We start from the raw sequence: 25,238 nt of genomic DNA, 5'->3' as shown, positions 1-25,238 counted from the left end.
CTTATGGAAGTTCTAAGTGATACTAAATCCAAAGAAGACCCTCCTACTGAAAGCCAGAGTGCACTGCTAAGTTCTTTCTCATCTGACTTTCCCCATGGCTTCAAATGTCAAGTTTAGACTCTGACCCTACAGGGAAGGAGATAGGAAGTTCCGAGATTTTTGAAACTATCATTTTTCATTTTTACAGTTACAAAATGAAATTTGAGTTTACCATATAAACCTACAATAATGTGGAAATGCAAGCCAAATAAAAAGGGGAAAACTTTCCAATATCTAGATTAAGTTTGGGGGTACGGATTTGACCTAAGCTAATTATCTGGGTAACTCCAGGAAACATATTTTTTTCACTAAACAGCTCAACCCTTATTTGGAAAAGAAAGTGACTCCCAATAATTGTATCATGAGTAAGTTCATCCTCATACATAAAGAAAATTTGGGGAACAGTATCATATTCTTGTGGAGACATAACAATGATCCCTAGGAATTGTGTTCCTGAAACCAGTATCCAATAGAATTCTGAATTAGAAAGCAGAGGGTTTCAGAGAGGGCATTGCCCTTTGAAATGCTTGGATAGTGCTTTTGGCATGCAACAGCAATTTAGATCAAGGGAAGGGAACATTTTTCTGTAATGGACCAGAGATCAAATATTTTAGGATTTGCAGGCTACTTGGTTTCTGTTGTTAATTCTGACTGCTGCCATAGAAAACTACGTAAACAGGCATTGCTGGGTTCCAATAAAACTTTATTTGTGGATGCCAAAATTTGACTGTCATATTGTTCTCATGTGTTGAAATAGTCTGTTAAATTTTGTAAGCCACTAAACCCTATCCTAGCTTTGGGGGTATTAGAAAAACAGGCAGCAGCAGTGCGTCGATGCTTTATTTAGTGTTTTTTTTTTTTCCATCAGGACATTGAGGGAGATGAAGAGAAGACACACAGTGTGTCTCCACCCACCTTCACCGAGTGGAAACACACACGGAAGCTTACAGGCAGGATCAGGCCAGATTCCCGAGTTACCTGGGGAGTTCTGAGGTGAGGAACAGGGTGAACAGCGGGGAGAGAAGCTATACCCAGGGTGGAAGGCAGCCTGCAGCGGGACGTAGGACATAATCTCTTCTTCAAAGAGACTGTAAAAAAAAAAGTTAGCTCTCCATCACCAAGGAAGTGCTCAAGAATTGGGGTCATAGCAGTTACAGTTTTCACAAAACAATAACAATGATTAGATTTGGATGCAGGATGAAAAGACACATCCTGCTTGTAGGTTCTCAGTGTATTTTAAAACTGAGTAACTCCACAACAGTGTCCACCAAGCTCTGTATGAAGCTCTGGATTTCCCCAGTTGTAAATCTAGAGACAGTCGCAGACAGCCGGCATGGGGGCAAGGACCTTCCTCCAGTGGCAGCCACTGGAATGTTCTGGAATGAATGGTATTTCTGTGCAAGCCCCTTTCAGGGTAGCTGTAGTGGAGGGGAACTGCCCAGAAGTCTGCCCAGGACTGTGGCTGGCTCAGCCCCTTACCTTAGTAGGATGACTAGATCTGCATCACAGGACAACTTTTCAAGCCCGTGATTACCCTCTGTCCGAATGTAATGGATTTTCTCCCTGGAACAAAGTGGGAAAGAACATGAGAATTACCAGTGCAGAAGCTAAGGACCCTCTTCTCTTCTTCCAGTATAGTGGCACAGCAATGTCCTGGTGCACGGTGCATTTTGTGGTGGTCTGAGCTCCTGTTGCAGGCTCTCAGGATGCCCCATTGGGATGGTTTTGCCTCCACTCACACGGGTACAGAAGCTGAGGAGCCAAGCAGGTCCTTGGAAGGCTAAGACTGTCAGATGTCTCAGAGGGGTGCTGTGGGAGTGTTCCGGGCTCCTGGTGTACTGGAAACCATGGGAGAAAAAGTGAACTGGGCAGATTTCTTGTGAAATGCCTTGCCTGATGGAGAATCTATAATATCTCCCTGGGTGGCCTCCTGGTCAGACAAGTCTCGCAGATCAGTCAGCTTGTCCTGGTTCATTACAACTCACTGACCTCCAACTCCAACCTGGCAAATTATTCTGAGTAAGCATATGGTTAAATAGCATTTAATTGGATCAAGTTCACTTTGCAATTTACTTTCCTGACATTTTTCAAACATTGCAAACACCACATGCAAGAATCAGTCCACGTAGAGGTGTTTCAGAGGAGTCATGCTTCCTGCCTTTCTTGAAGAGACAGAGCAGAAATTTGGGGAAATGGAAGAACTGATTCTTAAAAATGTACTTAACTTTTTTCTTTTTCCTGTTACAACTTTTGAGATAATTTGAAATGTATATGTAGTCATAAGAAGTAATACAGAGCTCTGTATACCATTTATTTTTTATCCCAATGATAACTTACAGATAAACATATTTTCAAAAACACTGCAGATAAAACTTTTTAATTTTTTTATTATAAATATGATTATGCATCTTATCTTCATAACATTTTTAGGCAAAAATATGATCAACTTGACCTTTTAATGTGGGGATTTTTTTTTAACAAGGCAAGGGAACTTTTTGACCTCTACAAAGATACACAAAAGGGGATTAAACAGAAATGCTTTATGATCCAATTTCTCAGTCAAGTACCACCACACTAAATCCTGTCACAGGTTCAGTGTCCCTCACCCAAAATGCTTGGAAAAAGTTTCAAATTTTTGGGTTTCTTTGGATTTTGAAACATTTGCATGGACATAATAAGCCATTCTGGTGATGAGATTCAATTCTAACTGGGAACTTCATTGTGTTTCCTAGGCACCTCAGACACACAGTATTTTTAGTGTGTCTGTGTTCTGAGTGTGACCCTCACTTGAGCTCAGGTGTGGGATTTTCCACTTGGGGTGTCATGTTGGTCCTCAAAAGGTTTTCAATTTGGGATCATTTGGGATTTTCGCACTAGAGATGCCCAACCTGTGTGAAAACACAGTGGTTTCTTGGGGGTTCCATACATCATTTGGCAGAGAGCAGTGAAAACCCAACAAAGAGCTGAAACACCAGCTTCTCCCACCACCTGGTCTCTCTTCACCTGTGTGCTTGATTTCCTCTCCTTGGTCTTTGCTCTCCAAATCCTGATACCACCTCAAAAGTTCTCCTATTTGGAGGACACACTCAAACCTGCTCCTCTGACTTACCAACTTCAGTGCCACACACAACTCTTAAATGTATATGCTTTCCCAGGGGAAGTGTCCTGGGGCAGGTTATTCTGCTGCCTAGGGATGTCCATCTGGGTAAGCCCCTGGACTCTCTGCCTGGGCAATAAAGGGGAAGTGCATTCTAGGGGTCCCCTTTATTGCCAGAGTCCCTGGAAGATAAGTCCAGAGAGGGTCAGCCCCATCAGAGCAGTGCAGTGCTGTTCCAGCCACAGAAAGCAGTGATCCTATCATCATACCACCATATGGACTGTATCCACACATCACACTTCTAAGCACAGCTTCCCAAGAGTTCTCATGGCTGTCAGTCAGCCATTATACCCTCTTTCATGCCCATGAGCACCTCAAGCAGATCAGTGGTGTGGGGACCTCCAGAAGCCCTGAGACTCTGCCACAAGGGTACTGAGAACTGGGGATGAAATCCAAGGGTGAGAACTCCCACTGTCTCTCCTACATATAATCCCCGGTCACCAGGAAAACTTAGAGATCACACGTGCAGAACCACCTGCTACTGGAATCTTGACATCTCCCCTGGTGATCTCAAATGAAATCCTTGACTTTGGTCCTTTACTTAAGCCAGTTTCCCCTCCACACTTTCCTGTCTGTAAATGACCCCATGATTCATTTACCTGCCCAAGTCTGGCTGTCTTTCATTTTTTAAAGATTTTATTTATTTATTTGAGAAGTAGAGTTGTAGACAGAGAAAGGGAGAAACAGAGAGAAAGGTCTTCCAGCCACTGGTTCACTCCTTAAATGGCCACAACAGTTGGAACTAGGCCAATCAGAGCCAGGAGCCAGGCCTCCTGTGTGAGTTCTGGGGCCCAAGCACTTGGGTCATCTTCTACTTCTTCCCCAGGCCATAAGCTGGGAGCTGGATCAGAAGAGGAACACCAGGGACACAAACCAGTGCCTGCATAGGATGCCAATGCCACAGATGCTACAGCACTGGCCCCCAACTGGCTGTCTTTCTTAAGTGCTTTCTAGTCATTACCCCTTACTTTCAAGCTGTCATCAGCTCATATTATTTTTGCATTCATAACATCACCATGAGCTGCTTTCTCCTCCCCATTCATAACCATCATCTCTCAGGCAGATTAATATGGCTGTCTCCTACTTATCCCCCATCCCATCTTATCCTGTCCTCCAGTTGATCTGTGTTACATAGAACAGCCAAACAATCATCAAAAGCAAAGATATATTATTTCTTTCCTGCTGAGAGCACCTGAGTTGCTTCTCAAATAAAATTGTATTTCAAATAAAAATTCCACCTCCTTCCCATTGCTGATAAGGCATAGCTTTACAACTTTGACAGGCTTGCTGTTACCCCTCCCAATCTACCTTTGAGCCACACTGGCTTTCTTTATTCTTCACTGGCATTAAGCTTATCCCACCTCAGGGCTTTTGCACACTCTCTCTCTGACCTCCACTTCGCATTTCAGGACAACTCCTTCTCGTACTTCAGGTTTTAGCGTACGTAACCTTTACTTGGAAAAGCCTCCCTCTGATTCTGTTCAGGATGGAAGTCCTCTTGACCTGCACCACTGCATTGACTGTCATCACTGAATTCTGATCACGTCCCTCATGGTACTTAACACTTTATGTAGCTACAGATTTGTATTTAAAAAAAAAAAAAAAAAGAAAGTTCAAAACTTGTTTGCTATCTGTCTCGTTTGATAATTCTAAATTCCATGAGAGTAGTGTCTACATCTAAAACAATCTTGATTAGGAATAGTTGGACAATAAAAGCACTCATTGAAGGAGAGAGTGAACGAATTGCAACTGCTACCATGTCTTTTAATCATAACAGATGTCATTAACCTTAGGGCTTTGTGGCTCCACTTTCCCCTCCACATGTGGCTTCCTTATGATTCGCTGCTGTCTGCTGAACACAGTTTTCTGAGAAGTTACCCTCTACCTTCTAATCCAGAAACCAGATCTCTGGACAGACTCCATGCCTCTCTGATCACAGCAACGGTAGAACAGAGGTCACAGACTCCAGTTGGGGACTTCAGAGGAAGTGGGTGAGTTCCGCAGGCAGAGCTCTGGGGAGAGGCTTGCATTTAAACTCTTTGACCTTGAACATGGATCTGACCGCCCTCACGTTACAGTCAGGGAGCAAGGCAAGGCCCGGTCAAGGGGGGCAGTGCCTGACTTCCCAGTTCTCTTGAGTTTCACTCCCTGAAGAGCAGCTTCTTGCTGTCATCCTTCTTTTTGGTTTCATGGCCTCAGAGTCATTTTCTGGTAGTCATTGACGGCCTTCTGTTTTGTTTTTGTTCTTAAAAAATAATTTTAATTTATTTAAAAAAGTATTCCACATGGGGCAGGCATTTGGCACAGTGTTAAGACACCATTTGAGACACTCACATCCTTCTCTGTCTCTCTGTCTTTCAAATAAATATGAATGAATGAATGAATATTCTCAAGGGTTTTTTTTTATTAAAAAATTTTAACATAATATATACTGATAAGATCATGATATTTAGCTTCTAGTTTTAAAAACATTTTTAAAGACATTTTTACTCATTTATTTCCATTTAACTTGAAAGCCACACATGTGCACGTGCACACACACACACACACAGATCTTCCATCTGTTTCCATCTAAATGCCTGCCACAGCCATGGCCAGGCCAAGCCAAAGTCAGGAGCCAGGGACTAAAGCCAGGTCTCCCATGGTAGCAGGGGCCCTAGTACATGAGCCATCACTGCTGCTTCCTGGAGTGCACATTATCAGGACACTAAATCAGAGGTAGAGTGGAGACTCAAATCCAAGCACTCTGATATAGGAGGTATATGTCCCAAGTGATGTTTAACTGCTGTACTAAGTGCCTGCCCCCTTAGCTTCTGCTTTTGATGAAATACTTAGGCTTTTAACACAGAGTCCACAATTTTCCTTATTTTTCCATTAACTGAACTTGATTAGCCCTTGTCCTGACTGTTGATGTACAATTTAATACTTTATCCCTTTTAGCATTTTTTTGTTATAGTTAATACTATTGGTTGAACTCTGTAATCAACACACATTTATTCTTAGGTGTTGAAATTTAACTGAAAAGTGATCCCTATTAAATATAAGAGTGGGAATAAGAGAGGGAGGAGATGTACAATTTGGGACATGCTCAATCGGACTTTCCCCAAATGGTGGAGTTAGAAATGTGCCAAGGGATTCCAATATAATTCCATCAAGATTGCATGTACCAATGCCATCTCACTAGTCCAAGTGATCAATTTCAATTCACAATTGATCACACTGATAGGTCTAAGAGTCAAAGGGATCACACAAACAAGACTAGTGTCTGCAAATACTAACTGATAGAATCAAAAAGGGAGAGAATGATCCAACATAGGAAGTGGGATACACAGCAGACTCATAGAATGGCAGATGTCCTAAACAGCACTCTGGCCTCAGAATCAGCCCTTAAGGCATTCGGATCTGGCTGAAGAGCCCATGAGAGTATTTTAGGCATGGAAAACCAAGATACTCGGGCAGAAAAAAACAAAAACAAAAACAAAACAAAACAACAAAAAAAAATAAAACAAAACAAAACAAAAAAAACCCAAACACCTAAATGAAAGGTCTCTGCAAGTGAGATCCCAGTGGAAAGAACGGGCCATCAAAGAAGGAGGTACCTTTCTCTGAAGGGAGGAGAGAACTTCCACTTTGACTACGACCTTGTCTAAATAAGATCAGAGTCAGCGAACTCAAGAGGCTTCCTTAGCCTTGGAAACTCATGACTAGAGCCTAGGGAGATTTCTGATGCCATAAACAAGAGTGTCAAATTGTTAAGTCAACAACAGGAGTCACTGTGCACTTACTCCTTACGTGGGATCTCTGTCCTTAATGTGTTGTCCAGTGTGAAGTAATGCTATAACTAGTACTCAAACAGTATTTTACACTTTATGTTCTGTGTGGGTGCAAACTGATGAAATCTTTACTTAATATACACTAAATCGATCTGTATATAAAGATAATTGAAAATGGGCTAGTGCCACGGCTCGCTAGGCTAATCCTCCACCTTGCGGCGCTGGCACACCGGGTTCTAGTCCCAGTCGGGGCGCTGGATTCTGTCCCGGTTGCCCCACTTCCAGGTCAGCTCTCTGCTGTGGCCAGGGAGTGCAGTGGAGGATGGCCCAAGTGCTTGGGTCCTGCACTCGCATGGAAGACCAGGATAAGCACCTGGCTCCTGGCTTCGGATCAGCGTGGTGCGCCGGCTGCGGCGGCCATTGGAGGGTGAACCAACAGCAAAGGAAGACCTTCCTCTCTCTCTGTCTCACTGTCCACTCTGCCTGTCAAAAAAATAAAATAAAAAAAAAGATAATTGAAAATGAATCTTGATGTGAATGGAATGGGAGAGGGAGTGGGAGATGGGAGGGATGTGGGTGGGAAGGAAGTTATGGGGGGGGGAAGCCATTGTAATCTATAAACTGTACTTTGGAAAATTATATTTACTAAATAAAAGTTAAAAAAAGAAAAAAAGAAATTAAATTTAAAAATGTACATTTATATGTGGAGGAGAGTCTATAAGCTTTCATCAGATTCTCAAAGGAGTCTATGATCTTAAGAAATCATTAGTTTCTATACTAGAAAATTTCCAAGGTTCTTCTGACTCCAAAATGCCCTAATTTCAAGTCACAGCAGCTCTGTAAAATCATAATTGTGCACTTCTACACTGCCACAAAGCCCTTCAGGTTTCCTGGATTTTGCCATAATGTGGCATTACACAATGGGATTTGAAAACAGTTTACTTCCTGCTGGAAATGTATTCTGCTCTTTTACACAGAAGATTACTTTATTTAAAAACTTTTTGAAAGATTAAAATGAGACTCCAATACTTTAGTAAGTTCTAATTCCTCCAAAAAGTAAGCAATGAACTCATTACGATCAGTAACAAAAAATGCTCAAGAGCAGCAATGGGTCAGAAACCCTGCAAGTAATAGAACCCCCTGGAAAATTCCCTTAAGTTGTTATGTACCATATGAGTCAAGAGCACCTGGTGGGGTTGGCACTGTGGCATAGCAGGAAAAGCTGCCATCTGCAGTGCCAGCATCCCATAAGGGCAGTGGTTCGAGTCCCAGCTGCACCATTTCTGAGCCAGCTCTCTGCTATGGTCTGGGAAAGCAGTGGAAGATGGCCCAAGTCCTTGGGCCCTTGTACCCTCATGGGAGACCCGGAAGAAGATGCTGGCTCCTGGCTTCGGCATTTGTGGCCAGTTGGGGAGTGATCCAGCATATGCAAGACCTCCCCCCTCTCCCTTGCCTCTCTGCCTCTCTCTCTCTCTGTGTAACTCTGACTTTCAAATAAATAAATAGAGACTATGACACTGCCTTCCATCATGGCACTTTAGTGAGACATGGACAGGTAATCCTTACAAGTTGAACATAAGTGACAAGTGACAACTCTTCAAGCTGAAGTTCATGCATTCATAAAAAAGATCTCTCATTCACCCTAAAAGTTGTGTTTCCTATCTTCAAGGTAGAGAACAGGATCTGCTGGGGCAGACAGGGTACAAACATGGGGAACACAGAGACCCTGCTGTAAAGAGCTGATGTGATGGAATACATGAGATCTAACAAACCCACAAACCATAAAAAAAAAATTTAGAGAACCTTACAAACAAAAAGAACGCCATCAAAGCAAGACAAAAAGAAATCTTGGTCTACTCAGACCAGTGGATTTCTGCATTTGAACTGTCTTTAAAATGTGATGAGATGTCCTTAAAAATAAGCCATTTCAGGAAAAGCAGAGGCAAGAGGAAATCCAGACTGCTTGGAAAAGGTGGAAGATGCTGGGAGGAAAAAGCTTAGCACTGGATGAAGAGTTAGGTCAGGGCCACACTTTGTAGAACATGGATATTATGATTAGAAATCATGACTTTATTTTATACACAATGAGAACTGTAGAAGTTTCCAAAGGGCAGTGAAGCATAACTTGATCTATGCATCTCAAATGAGAAGGTATGATAGGGGATATCTTATGAGAGACTCCTGCAAAGTCCAGGAGAAAAATGATGAGGACCCAAAGTTGTGCCATGGCAGAGAGAAGCAGGAAGAAGGGTGGCAGAGAGAATGTGAGAGCTGAACATTTGGATGTGCAAGGAAGTCAGAGTATTACAAGTGTCAGCCATTTTCAGAAGACTGAACCAAGTGGGAAGGAAAGAGCTAAAGACAGTCATTGACTGGATCCATGATCACCCTGCCTAATCCTTTACACACATCCTCATTCAAGCATCTCCATGTTCACACTGTGACCTCCACATCAGTGATAAGAAGACCAGGGGCAGAGGATTGAATAGTTTGCCTTCATTAATTGTCCCTACGTGTTGGAGTAAGAATTGGAGATCCAAGGGGACACATTCTCACATCTCTAGTCTTTGAAACACTGAATAGTATACGGAAGGAAAAAGATGATTGATTATCTTCATGAGAAAACAAGATGGAAGTTCATAGATATTTTCTCTTTTTATCACTTTAAGTGAATATCCCTTCCAAAGGAAGTGATACAGTTTCAGAGACACTTGTTTAAAATCAACCTCATGTATAACAGCATTTAAGTAGCTAGATCACATAGGATACCTTTTCTGTTTGGTTTTGAATATATTCACTCAATATTTCTTTTACTATTAAAGAATCACATTTTAAAACTAAAGATAATTTATACAGTGTTTTACATAAAAAATGTAAGCGAATGAAATTTTGTTGCTTCCCTCCAAATCAATGGAAATCATTTTAGCACTGTATAAACATTACGTAACCTGACAACACGAATGTCTCTGATTGTTCTAATCCCCAGAACACTGGAATGTCCCAGACCTTTCATTATGAGGATTTGCATTGTTATTTAAGTGTATGAATAAAATGCATCATAAGCATCTGTTCTCTCAATAGAGCTGTTTTCCCACCTGGAAAAGCAGCTGAAAAGACCTGGAGTTCCAGGAGTCAGGGATGAACCCTACCTGAGTGCGTGGTTTCTTGCCAAACTTGGCTGACGTTCTTGCAACATTTCAAAAATGTTTGGTTGGCGAAGAAATGCCACAATCTTGTCATTATATGCTGAAACAGACAAAAGTGCAGAGTTGTGGTTGAGTCTGAAGCTCAGAGGTAATTTCTCTGATGACTGGAAAATGGGTGCTTGATACCAGGATTAGTGCAGGAGTTTGAAGGGCAAGTAGCATACTCATCACAAAAAGTAAGTTCTTGTGCTTTTAAAATGTGTGACGTTATTGCATTATTATTTTTAAAAGATCAAGCTAAATGTGAACTAGATCTAGGTTAATCATCTTTAATATATCAAGAACTTTATTGGTGTTAACTCATCTGTGTGAAAAGGTGAAGGAGAATAAAATAACTCTCCCCTTGAGAGACGTTCTCCTTTCTTCCTTCTAATTTTTCTTGGTTATTTTACCAGATTTCTTATGGTAGAAGATCCTTTAGGAGTTCAAAGAAATTTTCTGAGTACTTGACACTCGCAGCACTTGGCCACAAAGCTCCCAGTTGTGATAATGGAAGTGCCCATGGCTTAGACTTCCACACCTAATTTCTCCTGGGACATATGGCATGTATTTTGGAAAAAGTGAAGGCTGCAAAGTTTTCCCAATATGTGCATGGAAAGAGAGCTCCAAATTAAAAGCTGAATGCACCAGCAATGAAGTCTACCCTCTCAGTGAAACTATGCTCTTCTGGACTGAGTGAACAAGTCATTCAATAAGATAAGGAAGCAGCAGGCAGTCTACAGAAGTAGTAATGAGAGAGGGAGGGAAGGAATAGAGAAGGACAAGAGGAAGAGAAGGGAAGGGAGAAGAGTGAAAGAAAAGTAGGAGCAAAGGACCAGGGCGGGTGGACTGTGTCACAGAAGAGGAGAAAGAAAACACAGAATCTCAAAAGCTAATAAATTCATGAGAAAAACAAGGTTAAGCATTGAGTATCCAAGGATTCCAAGAAGGGTGATACCTACCCAGTGGCAATGACTCATGTTGATGTTGGCTCCGAATAGCAGCTACCAGGCTGTGTCCTGGCCGGGCCAGTAAAGAGGCTCCTCTGTTTCTGGAGACTTCTGAGGCCTAATTTTAAAACAAAAGTAGAAAATATGGAAATATATCATCAATTTCAGATAGTCTTCAGACACCAATTTTTTTTTTTCAACACGAGACCATAAAATCTTGCCTATGTTAGAAAAATGCAGGGGCTAGCACTGAGGCGTAGAAGGTTGGGCCTCTGCCTGTGGTACAGGATCCCACATGGGCAATGATTGCGGTCCCGGCTGCTCCACTTCTCATCCAGGTCCCTGCTAGAGAAACAGCAGAGGATGGCCCAAGTGCTTGGACCCCTGTACCCATGAGGGAGACCCAGATGGATTTCCAGGTTCCTGGCTTCAGCCTGGCTCAGCCCAAGCCATCATAGACATCTGGATGGAACATCTCTCCCTCTCTTTCTATAATTCTTTCAAGAAAATAAAACTTAAAAATAATGATTGAGTGGTGGATATTCTCTATTAAGGTTTGTAAGAAAGTGATTTTGTTGTTGTTGTTTTTCTTCTTTCTTTTAAAACTTATATTTAGTAAATATAAATTTCCGAAGTACAGCTTATGGATTACAATGGCTCCCCCCCCCATAACTTCCCTCCCACTTGCATCCCTCCCATCTCCCGCTCCCTCTCCCATTCCATTCACATCAAGATTCATTTTCAATTATCTTTATATACAGAAGATCGATTCAGTATATATTAAGTAAAGATTTCATCAGTTTGCACCCACACAGAACATAAAGTGTAAAATACTGTTTGAGTACTAGTTATAGCATTACTTCACACTGGACAACACATTAAGGACAGAGATCCCACATAAGGAGTAAGTACACAGTGACTCCTGTTGTTGACTTAACAATTTGACACTCTTGTTTATGGCGTCAGTAATCTCCCTAGGCTCTAGTCATGAGTTTCCAAGGCTAAGGAAGCCTTTTGAGTTTGCCAACTTTGATCTTATTCAGACAGGGTCATAATCAAAGTGGAAGTTCTCTCCTCCCTTCAGAGAAAGGTACCTCCTTCTTTGATGGCCCGTTCTTTCCACTGGGATCTCACTTGCAGAGACCTTTCATTTAGGTCTTTTTTTTTTTTTTTTCCCAGAGTGTCTTGGCTTTCCATGCCTAAAATATCTCATGGGCTCTTCAGCCAGATCCAAATGCCTTAAGGGCTGATTCTGAGGCCAGAGCGCTGTTTAGGACATCTGCCATTCTATGAGTCTGCTGTGTATCCCATTTTCCATGTTAGATTGTTCTCTCCCTTTTTGATTCTATCAGATAGTATTAGCAGACACTAGTCAAGAAAGTGATTTTGTCAAAAGAAATAAATAGCAATCAAACAAAGAAATGGTCCCCATTGAAAATATGCTCTAAATTCTAGATAAATATTAGTAAGATAAGTTTATAAACTTCGTTTATGAGAGGTAGCACTGAATTCAATACTGAATGTGAAATGGATTTGCTCTTTTAAACACAATTTATTCAAAGGGCTATTCTTTGTTGAGTGCTTATTATTTCATTCACAATGCTGGCTTCTCCACATAGTCATTTGCATCCTCACAAATTGTGCAAGATACGCATTTTTAAACCCAATTTACAAAAAGAGAATCTGCGAATCCCAAAAAAGTAAGCTGCCTGCACATTTTCAACTATAAGAGAGAGAGAGAGCTAAGATTCCAGCTTACGCTTGACTACAAAGCACTTATTTATTCCTCTCATACTACCATCTGGCATCACATCCATTAACTTGATTGTGGTTGGACATTTTGATGAAACCTTATAGAATAAATACCTTGCTTAGCCCAAGGTTCATATTTGTGACAATTTTTCAAAGATTTACTTTATATATTATTTGAAAGGCAGAGTGACAGAAAGAGATGAGACAGAGAAAGAGAGAGAGGAAGGGAGAGAGAGAGAGTGATCTTCAAACCACTGGGTGACTCCCCAGTAGCCTCATGTCCGGGGCTGGGCCAGCCAGAAGCCAGGAGCCTGGAACTCCATCTGGGTGCAGGAGTCCAAATCTGACCATCTTTTGCTGTTTTCCCAGGTGCATTAGCAGGAGTTTCACAAGAGCAGAGCAGGGACTCCAGACTCTGCTCTGACATGGGATGCTGGTGTCACAGATGATGGCTTCACCTGCTGTGCCATGATGCTGGTCACTGTGACAATTACCTTTAAACTAGATTAGCTCAATTTGAAATTTTGATAAATCATCTGAATTCTAGAACATAATTGTACCATGAATACACAGATATTTTGCTCCTTGAAACCTGTACAGAGTTAAGATATTAAAACTGAGGCCCTGCTGGCGCCGTGGCTCACTAGGCTAATCTTCTGCCTCGCGGCGCCAGCATACCAGGTTCTAGTCCCGGTCGGGGCGCCGGATTCTGTCCCGGTTGCCCCTCTTCCAGGCCAGCTCTCTGCTGTGGCCAGGGGGTGCAGTGGAGGATGGCCCAAGTGCTTGGCCCTGCACCCGCATGGGAGATCAGGTGAAGCACCTGGCTCCTGACCGCAGCGGCCATTGGAGGGTGAACCAACAGTAAAGGAAGACCTTCCTTTCTGTCTCTTTGTCTCACTGTCCACTCTGCCTTTCAAACAAACAAACAAACTGAGGCCTTGTAGATTTTCCACATTGCAATATGCTTACAAGGTATATGGGATTCAGTGTACAGCATGACTCATTCTATAATATTTGCAAGGTATGTTAAAATAGGCTTTAATATACTTAAGAATTTTGAAAATAACCTTGTAAGACACTTATTAAGACTTCAAAAATCTAGATTTAAAAGGAAAGAAAATTCTCCTTTTCCAGACCAGTTTTAAAATTCACTCACAGAAACCAGGACAAGTGAAGAGCACCTATGCCACAAAGTGTAGAAAGGTCAAATCATTCTTAAATGATCATTTTTTAAGAAAATTATTTATTTAAAAGGCAGAGTTGCAGAGAGGGAGAGGTTAGGAGAGAAAGAGAGAGAGGGAGAGAGGGAGAGAGAAAGAGAGAAAGCGAGAAAGCAAGCAAGCAAGCAAGCAAGCAAGCAAGAAACATAGAAAGAATGAATCTTCTATCACTCCCAGAGCTTGGCCAGTGCAAAGCCAGGAGCTTCTTCTGGATCTCCCACATGGGTACAAGGGCACAAGCACTTGGGCCATTCTCTGCTGATTTCCCAGGCACATCAGCAGGGAGCTGGATCAGAAGTAGAGCAGCTGGGACTTGAATTGGCACCCATATGAGATGCTGGTGCCACAGGTGGCAGCTTTATCTGCTATGACACAACACTGGTCCCCAAAATGATCACTTCTGACTACAAGCGTGATGCTGCAGATGAAAACACAGGACAATTACTGAGTGTTTCTAATTAAAGACACAATTGCTGGTTTTCCTGTGGTTTCTGCTTTCACACTCCAGACCAACAACAATAACATTCTTCATATGCAGGGATGTGCTACCTGTTCACTCTCTTCTGGTGCCAGTCTTTGCTGCTCTTCTGAAAGTACTAGGCATGTCGATGCAGCCCTCTTCTTTCCTGGTCCTTTTCAATGCCCATGGCTTACTTGAGGACAAAGGGAATAGGTTCTGTGCCACTTTGGAGGGACTTCTCACTGTGATGCCATTAGCACTTAGCTCTGTCTAGCAGGTGCATCCAGACACCAAGTTTTAGAAGCTGGTACTTCTGCAGCAGCACTTTCCAGTCTCAATTAAATGGTTATAACACAAAGTAAACAAAGTTTGCTGATCAATACACTATGCATAGTTGAGTGCTCATATTTCTTTATTCTTCATGAATTAATAAATATATATAGTTTTTCTGGGACAAAAATATGTACTTTTTCTTGATGGAATCATGTCAATCTGCCATCATGTGTGTTTAAAATATTTTTGAATCTGTAAAGACAGGATTTTTGAAGACCACCAAACTAAGGATTATGTAAGTGATGAGTTACAGGCAGAAACTGGGGAAGCATAGTTGGATAGCTGATAGCTGGACGCAGAATGGCTTGGCTGTGCCCTGAACTCAGGAGACCTGCTGTCTCATCTCAAGCAAAGCTGTCAGTCAGCCACCCTGAAACGAACAGGACTTCGAAACAGGAAGAGGCTCACGTTTCTTCCTGGCTCTCACATGAAACTCACACGATGCCTACTTTTGAGGCCATCTGCCTACTGGCAAAGCCAGTCCAGATTGAAAGACTTCAGAAAACAGATGAAGCCCCAGAGACAGATGACTCACTGAGGACTGTTCCAGGCTAACTATGAGTGAGACACAGGAAACAAGAAGAGAGTTAGGGCATGTGGGGTCCTTCAGCCACAGAAAGGTTTGCCAAGGGTTGGCACTAAATGGCCCACATACTTGAGCCTGAAAGATGGGAGAGTCAGATAGAAACATCCTTCCCCAAATGGAGCCCAGGAATTGACAGACATGAAGACAATTTCAGGAAGAGCCGGAGGAAATTCTGAGACTAAGTTTGAGCCAGAATTCAGCATGTTCTAGGGTCCTTGCAGTCCTGAAAGGCACTAAATTTGTCCTGAAGAGCATCTAATAGCAACAGTGATGGACTGGATCTCACGTAAACATGACGGCAACATTGCCTTGACGTCTAACTATTGAACAGTGACTAGACAACTGGATTTTCCATTTAAAATGACAATTATTGCGTGACTCAAATTTCCTAGTCTTGACCCTTTTGGTCCAAGTTTCTCAGGGCTCAGTGTGTGTTGGGGCGGGGGAGAAGTTGGGGGAGGCAGAGACAGAGAAAATATATGTGTGAAAAAGAGAAGGAACTACAGCTATTCCATGTCAGGGTAAAACTCAGTTTGCAATAGGCACTATTTATAGCATTTTAAAAATTTTCTTATGATTTTTTAAAGGATTGATTTATTCAGAGTTGGGGGTGTGGAGAGAGACTCCATTGGTTCATTTCCCAAATGGCCACAACAGCCAGGGCTGGGCCAGGCTGAAGCCAGGAGCCAGGAGCTTCATCTGGGTCTCCCACATGGGCCCAGGTACTTGGGCCATCCTCTGCTGCTTTCCCAAGTGCATTAGCAGGGAGCTGGACAGGAAATGGAGCAGCTGGGATTTGAACTGGTGTCCATATGAGATGCTAACGCTGTAGGCAGTGGCTAAACCTGCTGTGTCACGGCTCCTCTTCTCCCCCTTTTAATATTCATTTATTTATTTGAAAGGCAGAGTTACAGAGAGAGGGAGAGAGAGAGAGAGAGAAGCATTTCTTTTTCTTTTGATGTTGATAGTTTTAATCATAATTGAAATGTGGAAACTTCAAACATTTAGCTCTCTAGACAAAACAAAATAGTTATCTTCAGAAAATAGCTTTCACTGACTGGTAAACAAGTTTCTCAGCATTGCAATTTGGAAATGTATGTTGGTGGGTTTTTCTAAAGCTGTGATTGGAAACTGCAGGTTTTAGACTGCATGTGGGTTAATAATCAACTAATGCTATCTCTGAAAACACTGGAGGTCTGATGATTTTAAAAAAACATAAAAACTTAGCAAGTTCACAGGAAAAGACCAAGTGATGAATTTATATTCATCTCTAGATTCCTTCTGTGTTTTCAAAATATGATACTTCAGAGAATGAATTTCTTCTGGGGATACAGAGAAGCTCGATAATAAGAAATCTGTTAATGAGAGTACGTATAATTTCATTTTTTGCAATAAATAAAATTGCATTTATTTCCATTTGTCACAAAAATTAAAATATATCATTAAAGTTTTTAGAATTAAGGAAAAAAGAGATATCTATGTTTGAGTTGCCCAGTACTTTTATTAAATTATTCGTATGATCAAATAATGTCAAAGAATTTTAATGGTGTGAAAATTGTCTGCAAGATACTGTAACAGGAATGTAGGACACAGAGCTACAGACAACAAGATCTCATTTTCTACTTTTGTGGGTACCAGGATGTGTCTCCAAATGAGGAACTATGCTCACTTTATAACTTTTTTTCCCTTCTGTGTCTAGATTTCTTTTTCTTTTTAAAGATTTATTTATCTATTTGAAAGTCAGAGTCACAGAGAGAGAGGAGAAAAACAGATTTTTCCACCCACCAATTCACTCCCCAAATGGCTGTGATGGCTGGAGCCAGGCCAGAGCCAGGAGCCAGGACTTCTTCCAGGTCTCCCATATGCGTGCAGAGACCCAAGCATTTGGGCCATCCTCACCTGCTTTCCCAGGCCATTAGCAGAGAACTTAATGGGAAGTGGAGCAGCTGTGCCTCAAACCAGCACTTATATGGGATATCGGTGCTGCTGGTGGTGGCTTAACCTGCTAAGCCACAGCGTTGGCCCCATGCATTTTCTACACTCATTACATATTGTTTATAATTAAAAAGCTTATTATTAAAGGTACCTGAATTTTACAAAGTTCCAATCAAACCTGCAATCAAGTATGAGTTTTATAAAATCAATAGGAAATTCACCCATTCTAAGAAGTAATTCTATGTATCATAATTAATGAAGACTCCTCCCTGCCAACAGAAATGATAGGACTTCTACCATCTAAGTCTCTGTGAAGTCTCATTAAGAGGGACTTCCAAATGAGAAGTTTCTCTTCCCTGCTGGATCTTGCCTTTTCCAGGGCACTCACTGTGAATCTTCTAGAAATTTCCTAATGATTTTTAACCTGACCACGATAAGATGGTAAAAGTAATGAAAATTACATGTTGTGCTTATTCTTCCTTATTAACATTAACCTACATTGCTAATTGCAGAATAAGCAAATTTGTTAGCCTTCAGTGATCTCCTTATTAATACAGCGATGAGACCTGATGTTCACAGCTCCACAGACTCTTTTTAATTATCTATGTCCAGTTCCATTTGGATATTATGGGAAGAGATAAGGCCTATTTTGTTGGGACTTCAATATATTGCAGATATACTTACAATGAAAGTCAAATGTCAAATAATGAGTTTTTTGCATAAATTCCATATTCCTGATAACCATTTTCAGAAAGCTACCTGAAAAATTTTCAAGGGAAGTGAAGAATAATCCCAAAGATGTTAAACAACTATTCTATGTTTCTGTTCACAACATATCTTTATGGTTTTGAGGGAAAAGTTTACCATACAGGATCCTTACTATCAAAACTGATTTTAGCTGGCGCCGCGGCTCACTAGGCTAATCCTCCGCCTAGCGGCGCTGGCACACCGGGTTCTAGTCCCGGTCAGGGCGCCGGATTCTGTCCCGGTTGCCCCTCTTCCAGGCCAGCTCTCTGCTGTGGCCAGGGAGTGCAGTGGAGGATGGCCCAGGTGCTTGGGCCCTGCACCCCATGGGAGACCAGGAAAAGCACCTGGCTCCTGGCTCCTGCCATCGGATCAGCGCGGTGCGCCGGCCGCAGCACGCCGGCCGCGGCGGCCATTGGAGGGTGAACCAACGGCAAAAGGAAGACCTTTCTCTCTGTCTCTCTCTCTCACTGTCCACTCTGCCTGTCAAAAAAAAAAAAAAAAAAAAAAAAAAAAAAAAAAAAAAAAAAACAACTGATTTTAGGCCAGCGCCGAGGCTCACTTGGCTAATCCTCCACCTGTGGCGCCAGCACCCCAGGTTCCAGTCCTGGTTGGGGCACCAGATTCTGTCCCGGTTGCTCCTCTTCCAGTCCAGCTCTCTGCTGTGGCCCAGGAAGGCAGTGGAGGATGGTCCAAGTGCTTGGGCCCTGCACCTGCAAGGGAGACCAGGAGGAAGCACCTGGCTCCTGGCTTTGGATAGGCGCAGCATGCCGGCCATAGCGGCCATTTCGGGGGTGAACCAACGGAAGGAAGACCTTTCTCTCTGTCTCTCTCTCACTGTCTAACTCTGCCTGTTAAAAAAAAAAAAAAAAAAACCTGATTTTAATTACATCCTGAAATACAGTATGTGTGTGTGTGTGTGTGTGTGTGTGTGTATATATATATATATATATATATAAAAACTACTAAGTGATGCACAAGAGAATGGCTCCTGTTGGAAATATTGGGAATCCTGTTGGAAATGGCTTGGGAAATATTGCTATCTAAGGTGTGACCTAAGCAAACTTCTAGAGCTAAGTTCCCATTGCCTGTGCTATACGTCACAGAAATTCACGGACTATGGAAAGATTTCATTGATTATTCTTGAGTCTGTATCTCCGACGGCCTAACTGAAACTAACCAGATTATGTGGGCGGTTGCACACTAGTCATCTACAAACAGACCGGCCATCCTCCACGCCGGCTTTCCTGCTTCCCTGACCTGTGTTGTTGATGCGACTGTGACACTTCTCGTCTCATGGTACCGAAAGCTTGGACTCAAGCCTCACCAACTTGTGAGGGAGGAAACTGGGGTCCGTGGAAAGGAAGGAATGGGCGATGATGCTGTGCAGCAGCTGGAGCTGGGATGTAGGCGCCACCCTCACGTGGGGAAGGCATAGTCGGAGAGCCGGCAAAGCATTATTTCTGGATATGTTACTGAGGGCTACTGGACATTTGGAACGGAGGACTAAGGATGGACGATTTGCCTTCCCCCAGTGTGGGTGCGTATCTCTGGTTGTTTCAGGACCATGATAGAACAAGAAAGGCAGGAGAAATGTGAATCTGCTCTTTCTTAAGCTGGGACACGTACCCAGCTGCCCCTGCCCTTTGACAGCAGAACTCCAGCTTCTGTCTTGCAGACTCTGGCACTTGCATCAGTAGTCTCCTAAGTTCTTGGACCTTCGGTTTTCACTGGGCCGATTCTCCTGGTTCTTGGGTCTTCGGACTTGGATTGAGCTCCCCTACCAACTTTCCTGGTTTTCTACAGCTTGCAGGCAGCCTATTATGAGATTTCTCAGCTTTCAAAATCACGTGAGCCAGTTTCCCTAATAAATCCCCTCATCCATCCACCCACCCACCCACTCACCCATTGATTGTCTGCAGAACCCTAATACAGGACATTTCTGTTCTGCTTTGTGTTTTCTTTTGCTTTCATTGTCACAATGACTGGTGAAACAAGAGCATTACTGACATTTTACGGTGGAAACAAAGGCCCTGCAATGGTATGGGACAATTCCATATATCAGAGAGTCGTCCTGTCCCAAATACCAACGGGGGAAACAATCTCTACAGCCCATTTTTACATTAAAGTCTTCATATCACTTTCCTCATACTCATTCATTGGGCTCTTTTTTAAAAAAAGACTTTAAAATTTTATTTGAAAGGCAGAGTTACAGAGAGAGACAGAGAGAGAGAGAGGGAGAGAGAGATCGATCTTCCATCTGCTGCTTCACTCCTCAAATGCCTGCAAGGGCTGGGGTGGCCTAGGCTGAAGCCAGGAGACCTCTGGGTCTCCCATGTGCGTGGCAAGAAACCAAGAACTTGGGCTAGGTTCTGCTGCTTCCCAAGGAGCATTAGCAGGGATCTGCTCATATAGGATGACAGTGTCTCAGGTGGTGCCTTAACCAACTGAGCTGAACACCAGCCCTCAATGCGCTCTTCTTAAAAAGCCCTAACTCCTCTATGTGGCATGCAAAGCTTTTCAAAATCAAAATAGAGCAAGGCAGATCTTGCTGTTCAGCCACACAGAACTCATCACTGTCTCTCAGCAGACCTTTCTGATTCTTACTCCTGCACCTTTGCTTACGCTGTGCTTGTTCTCTGGGGGGCTGTCCATCTTCTTCCTTTGTACACAGCTACAGTCTACCAATATTCAAGTTCTCGATCAAGTACCTTATATTAAAAGATAGCTTTCCTCGTCCTGCTTTGAACTTTTGTGGCACTTATCCTAACATTCTTCTTGACATTCAATCACATTCTGATTTCTCTTATGACTTAACTATGTGTTTTTGGCCTGGTTTAAAAAAAAAACCACACACACACACACACAGACTTCTCCAGGGCAGGGATTGTCTCACACTTCTTTGTAATCCACAGTGCTCATAGCAAGTCATGGACTTACCCCATATTTTTTGAGCGAAATCACAACCCAGAAAAGAAAGTCAACACTTTCCACCACCCAGTCCCTCTGTTCTTACTCGAGAGTCCCTCCTGTCTCCTCACTCCCTACCCAGGGCTCGCACAGCAGGAGGGACCAGATAGTTGTTTCCTTAGAGGAGCCACCTTTTTTCTCTAGTGTGCTGCCTCTGGATCAGATATCCTCTGCCTCCAAGCTTCTCCCTATGTTGCCTTTCCCCTGTGTCAATCCAAAGCTAACAGGAGAGAGAATGGGCAGAGGAGTGCAGAGATTTGAAAATCTGATAAGCAGAGCAGATGGGAATAGATGCTTTGGTTGATGCACTCTAATACTCTCTCATAGCATATCACATGTTAGGGTCTTTCAGCTAATTCTTGGTTGATGTAGATGGAACAATGTCATTAATGTTGATATTAAATGAACTGTATTTGGGTTATTCAATCACTTAAAACAAATGTTTTTTTGAAACCGATAATACAAGTAGTATTCATGGTCCTAATCCTGCCTTTTCAATTAGAAAGCTTTTTAATATTTATGTTTTTGGGTTAATTTATTATAACTGTAAGACATCCATATCTTTAGGGAGTTCATCTCACACTGGGTAGTCAACATTTTTATTTTATTGATGGTCAATATGTCTGCGATATTCAGCTTCTTTATCATCTATAGTTATCCTTTGTCAATACTGAAAGTTTAAACATAGCTAGACATTTTAAATAAATTAAAAAGGTACTTTTCAACTTGATGTAAAACTTTAAATTTTTCCATTATAATATTAAGACATTATATTTTCTGAAATGTTAATAAAAGTGTCCCCCAGGAGGGTGCCCAAGAATGTTGAGTTGGGAAGGTGGGGGCATTGCTTTCTGTAGTCTGTGGACACATCCGCATCTACCATGTCCTGGAAACCATACCATGCTCAGGGATGGGTATTACTCTCTCTCTATGGTCACATACATGTTATATATATGTAGGATGAAAAGTACTGGGCAGGTGATCTGGAGCACTGGGTTAAGCTGACTCTTATCATGCTAGCATCCTATATCAGAGTGCAGATTTTGTGCATCCCACCTCCTCCACTCTCCAGGCAGCTTCCTGCTAATGCACCTGGGAAGGCAGTTAATATCAGCCCAAGTACTCAGATTTCTGTCACTCATATGGGAGACCCGAATGGAGTTCCTGGCTCCTGGCTTCCACCTGTCCCAGCACTGACTGTTGTAGCCATTTGGGGAGCAACAAGCAGATGAAGATTCATATTTTCTCTCTCTCACTTTCTCACTTTCAAATACACAAGTAGGTAAGTAGGTCTTTTTTTTTTTTTTTTAAATATAACAGGATCCTAAACCAATGATAACTAAGCATCCCAAACCAATGATAACTAAGATGACCCCAGGAAAGCAAACTTCACTTTATCACACTGTCATAAACTATGAGTGTCTTTGGTTGGAAACAGTTATGCCTCTCCAAGTACACTGAGGACTACTTCTGGAATGGTGGCAAATGATTGGTACCAATTCATCAACAATGGGCTCTTCTCCAGAGACTTTTGTTTGCTCTCTGGAGAGATGGCTGTTGCAGTGGTATTTTCCCAAGATATCTAATGTGGTTTTCTCTGAAATCACTCTCTAGAGGATATGTATGGGCTTCAAAAAGTTCACAGAAAATTAGGATATATAAGTTTATTTTGGTGCAAAAAAAACTGAAATCCACGCATAGTTTTCCATAGCTCACATTTTCCATGAACTTTCTCAAATCCTTCATGTGTCCACGTATATATCTTTCTTTCCTACATTACTTTCCCCCCCACTTTTGACCTCACTGTAATCCAATAGTGTTGAATAATTTATGGGAAATGGTTCTCAGAGCCCACCTCTCCAGAGTTCTTGGTGATTTCCATGAAAAGACAGCATAGCTACTTGGGCAACATCAATCAGGGTATAAAAAAGGGATTTTCTCATAATATTTTCTCAAGGACTGGCTTGAAGTAGAAAAGAGTTATATTTTGAGTTTGGGCTTGAGAAAGGAGAACAGGAAAGGGTATGGGACATAGAGAAGGTAGTTCAGTTAGGCGATAAAGGCGACGCTTCAGAAAGAGGGCAGCTCTTCAGTGTTCAGCACAAAGCAATCAGGGCAGTAAAAGAAGATACAAGGCCAGGAAGAGCACATGGTAATACAGGAATAAATAAAGTATTCAAGTGGCCTGGTTGATTTCCCCAGTTTTCAGTCCTTGAACACATCACTGAAGTCTTCTCCAGGATCTAAGGATAGGTTGAAGTTTAAAGTCAAATACTACACAGCAGTTCCATGGTCTGTTAAGTACTTACATGTGACTGGCTTCAGGAAGCACAGCTCCAACAAGCAGTAGTATAGAGACCTCCTGACACTGCGTTTTTAGTTTCCTTTACAAGACAGAGTTTTTGTAGTGGCAGTTGTGTTGGAATAAAGAGAATACAAAAGGAAGGAAACCAGAAGACAGGTCGAGGGAGTCTGGGGGGTGACTCGGTGTCACCATTCATTGCTTTGCAGTGCAGAATGCATATGGCTTAGCCACTTATTGAGAAAGTAACCATAGCCTCTGCCTCTAGGAATAGCTCAGACCCCACAGGAAGACACACAGACTGCACACCTGTGAGCAGCAAGGTGTGGGTATGTGGTGTAAGCATACCTCTCCAGCGCTGTAGCTTCGGAGTCTCTGGAGGTGCTGTCGGTGAGTCAGATGGTTGGGAAGGCGACCGTTCTGAAGAGGGATTCGGGGGTCAATGAAAGTGGTAGCTCGGCTATTGTGGTCCACGAAAAAAGACTGCAAATAAACCGGGGTGGGGGAAAACACTGCATGAGAATGGGCCAACATGGAGTCCGTGATAGAAGAGAATGCTACAAGGCTTGGTCACTACTATGCCTATTTCTGCCCAATCCCCTCATCGCCTTTTAAAATCCATTCAAAATTCATCAAGCTTAGAGGGGGACTGAAGCACTGTGCATCTGTTTGTTCAGTAGTTGAATGAAACAATATCAGTCATTGATAAACTCTTGATACTGTTTATAGAGCAGTGATCATAAAACTCTACTCAACATGGAAAGCAAAGACAAATAGAGTCTTTGATGAATTAAAATAATTTACACATTTTATTTACTTTTAAGATAATTGCTCTTTTGTTTATAGAATGAGCACATCTTCACTGAGCAAAAAGATAACTAAAATTACCTTAAATATCACAACCTAAAAATAATCATTAAATATGTTGATGATATCTATTCCAAATCTTTTGTTTTCCTATGTACATATAGAAATATTTATTTCTCCACACTAGGATCTAAAATTTTGTTATAAAATTTCTTTCTTATTATTTTATGAGTGTTTATTAAATATTCTTCCAACACACAATTTTGATGAGTATATGGTATTAAATTTGATGGATGAATGATAATTAAATTCAGTATCCTTTAGTGTTGGGTATATGACTATTTTACTGTCTTAAAATAACAGCACTCTATTCCATAAATCCCTGTGGCATGACTAAATACTGTGTATGTTCCAATACATAGAAAAAATGTTAAATTTGAAATTATTTCTCATAAAAGACATTTGCATCATAGGATGATCTTCCAAATACTCTCTTGAACAAGAGGTAACCTTTGATGAAGACATATTAGCCTTAAATGACCTCAACTGATGTTTTTCAACGTCACCTAACAGAAATCAGATACAGATTTAGACATTTTTCTTGGGAGGTTTGAGTTTATAGTTTAAAGTATTAGATGTCATTGTAAACAAGTCTTTTAAAGAGTTCCAGGAACAGTTATACAGGAAGTGGTTCCATTATGGAAATAAAAAATATGTCTCCCAGGGACAAAGGTAAATTAGACTCTGAATATCATGTGAGCAACATTTGGCTTGCAATGAGATTTCCTGAGATAGATCCCACTGTGTCATAAAAGGCTGAATGGCAGGCTGCAACTAGAGATGATGTGCCCTGAAAAACTGTTAAACAATTAAAAATACAAGTGAAGAATCTAAATAAGACTGAGAAAATCCAAAATTTATCAAAACGATCAATTTGTCCATATTAACAAGAAATTTTAAACACATAAAATTAAGCTAAATTAATAAATGTTAGAGATTTTATTATTCAAATATATGCATACAAA

The 25,238-nt window shown here is 41.7% G+C and overlaps 1 protein-coding gene across 7 annotated transcripts in view; it reads right to left on the bottom strand.

The window, feature by feature from the left end:
- HECW1 (HECT, C2 and WW domain containing E3 ubiquitin protein ligase 1) overlaps positions 1–25,238 on the bottom strand; it is a 408,266-nt gene that overhangs the window by 61,817 nt on the left and 321,211 nt on the right. For all 7 annotated transcript variants that reach the window (XM_051852912.3, XM_089315664.1, XM_051852913.3 and 4 more), the window contains 5 exons: positions 23,755–23,889; positions 11,117–11,222; positions 10,119–10,215; positions 1,519–1,602; positions 1,018–1,127 (listed from right to left, as the gene is read on the bottom strand). In XM_051852912.3, coding sequence (XP_051708872.2) covers positions 1,018–1,127; positions 1,519–1,602; positions 10,119–10,215; positions 11,117–11,222; positions 23,755–23,889 — 532 coding nt within the window. The remainder of the gene's footprint in view (positions 1–1,017; positions 1,128–1,518; positions 1,603–10,118; positions 10,216–11,116; positions 11,223–23,754; positions 23,890–25,238) is intronic.

Source organism: Oryctolagus cuniculus, chromosome 16 (assembly GCF_051225735.1).
Source record: "Oryctolagus cuniculus isolate XC-2025 breed Fujian yellow rabbit chromosome 16, ASM5122573v1, whole genome shotgun sequence".
Classification (NCBI taxonomy): Eukaryota; Metazoa; Chordata; class Mammalia; order Lagomorpha; family Leporidae; genus Oryctolagus; species Oryctolagus cuniculus.
Note: the sequence above shows the minus strand (reverse complement) of the source record. Positions and strands in the feature narration are given on the sequence as shown.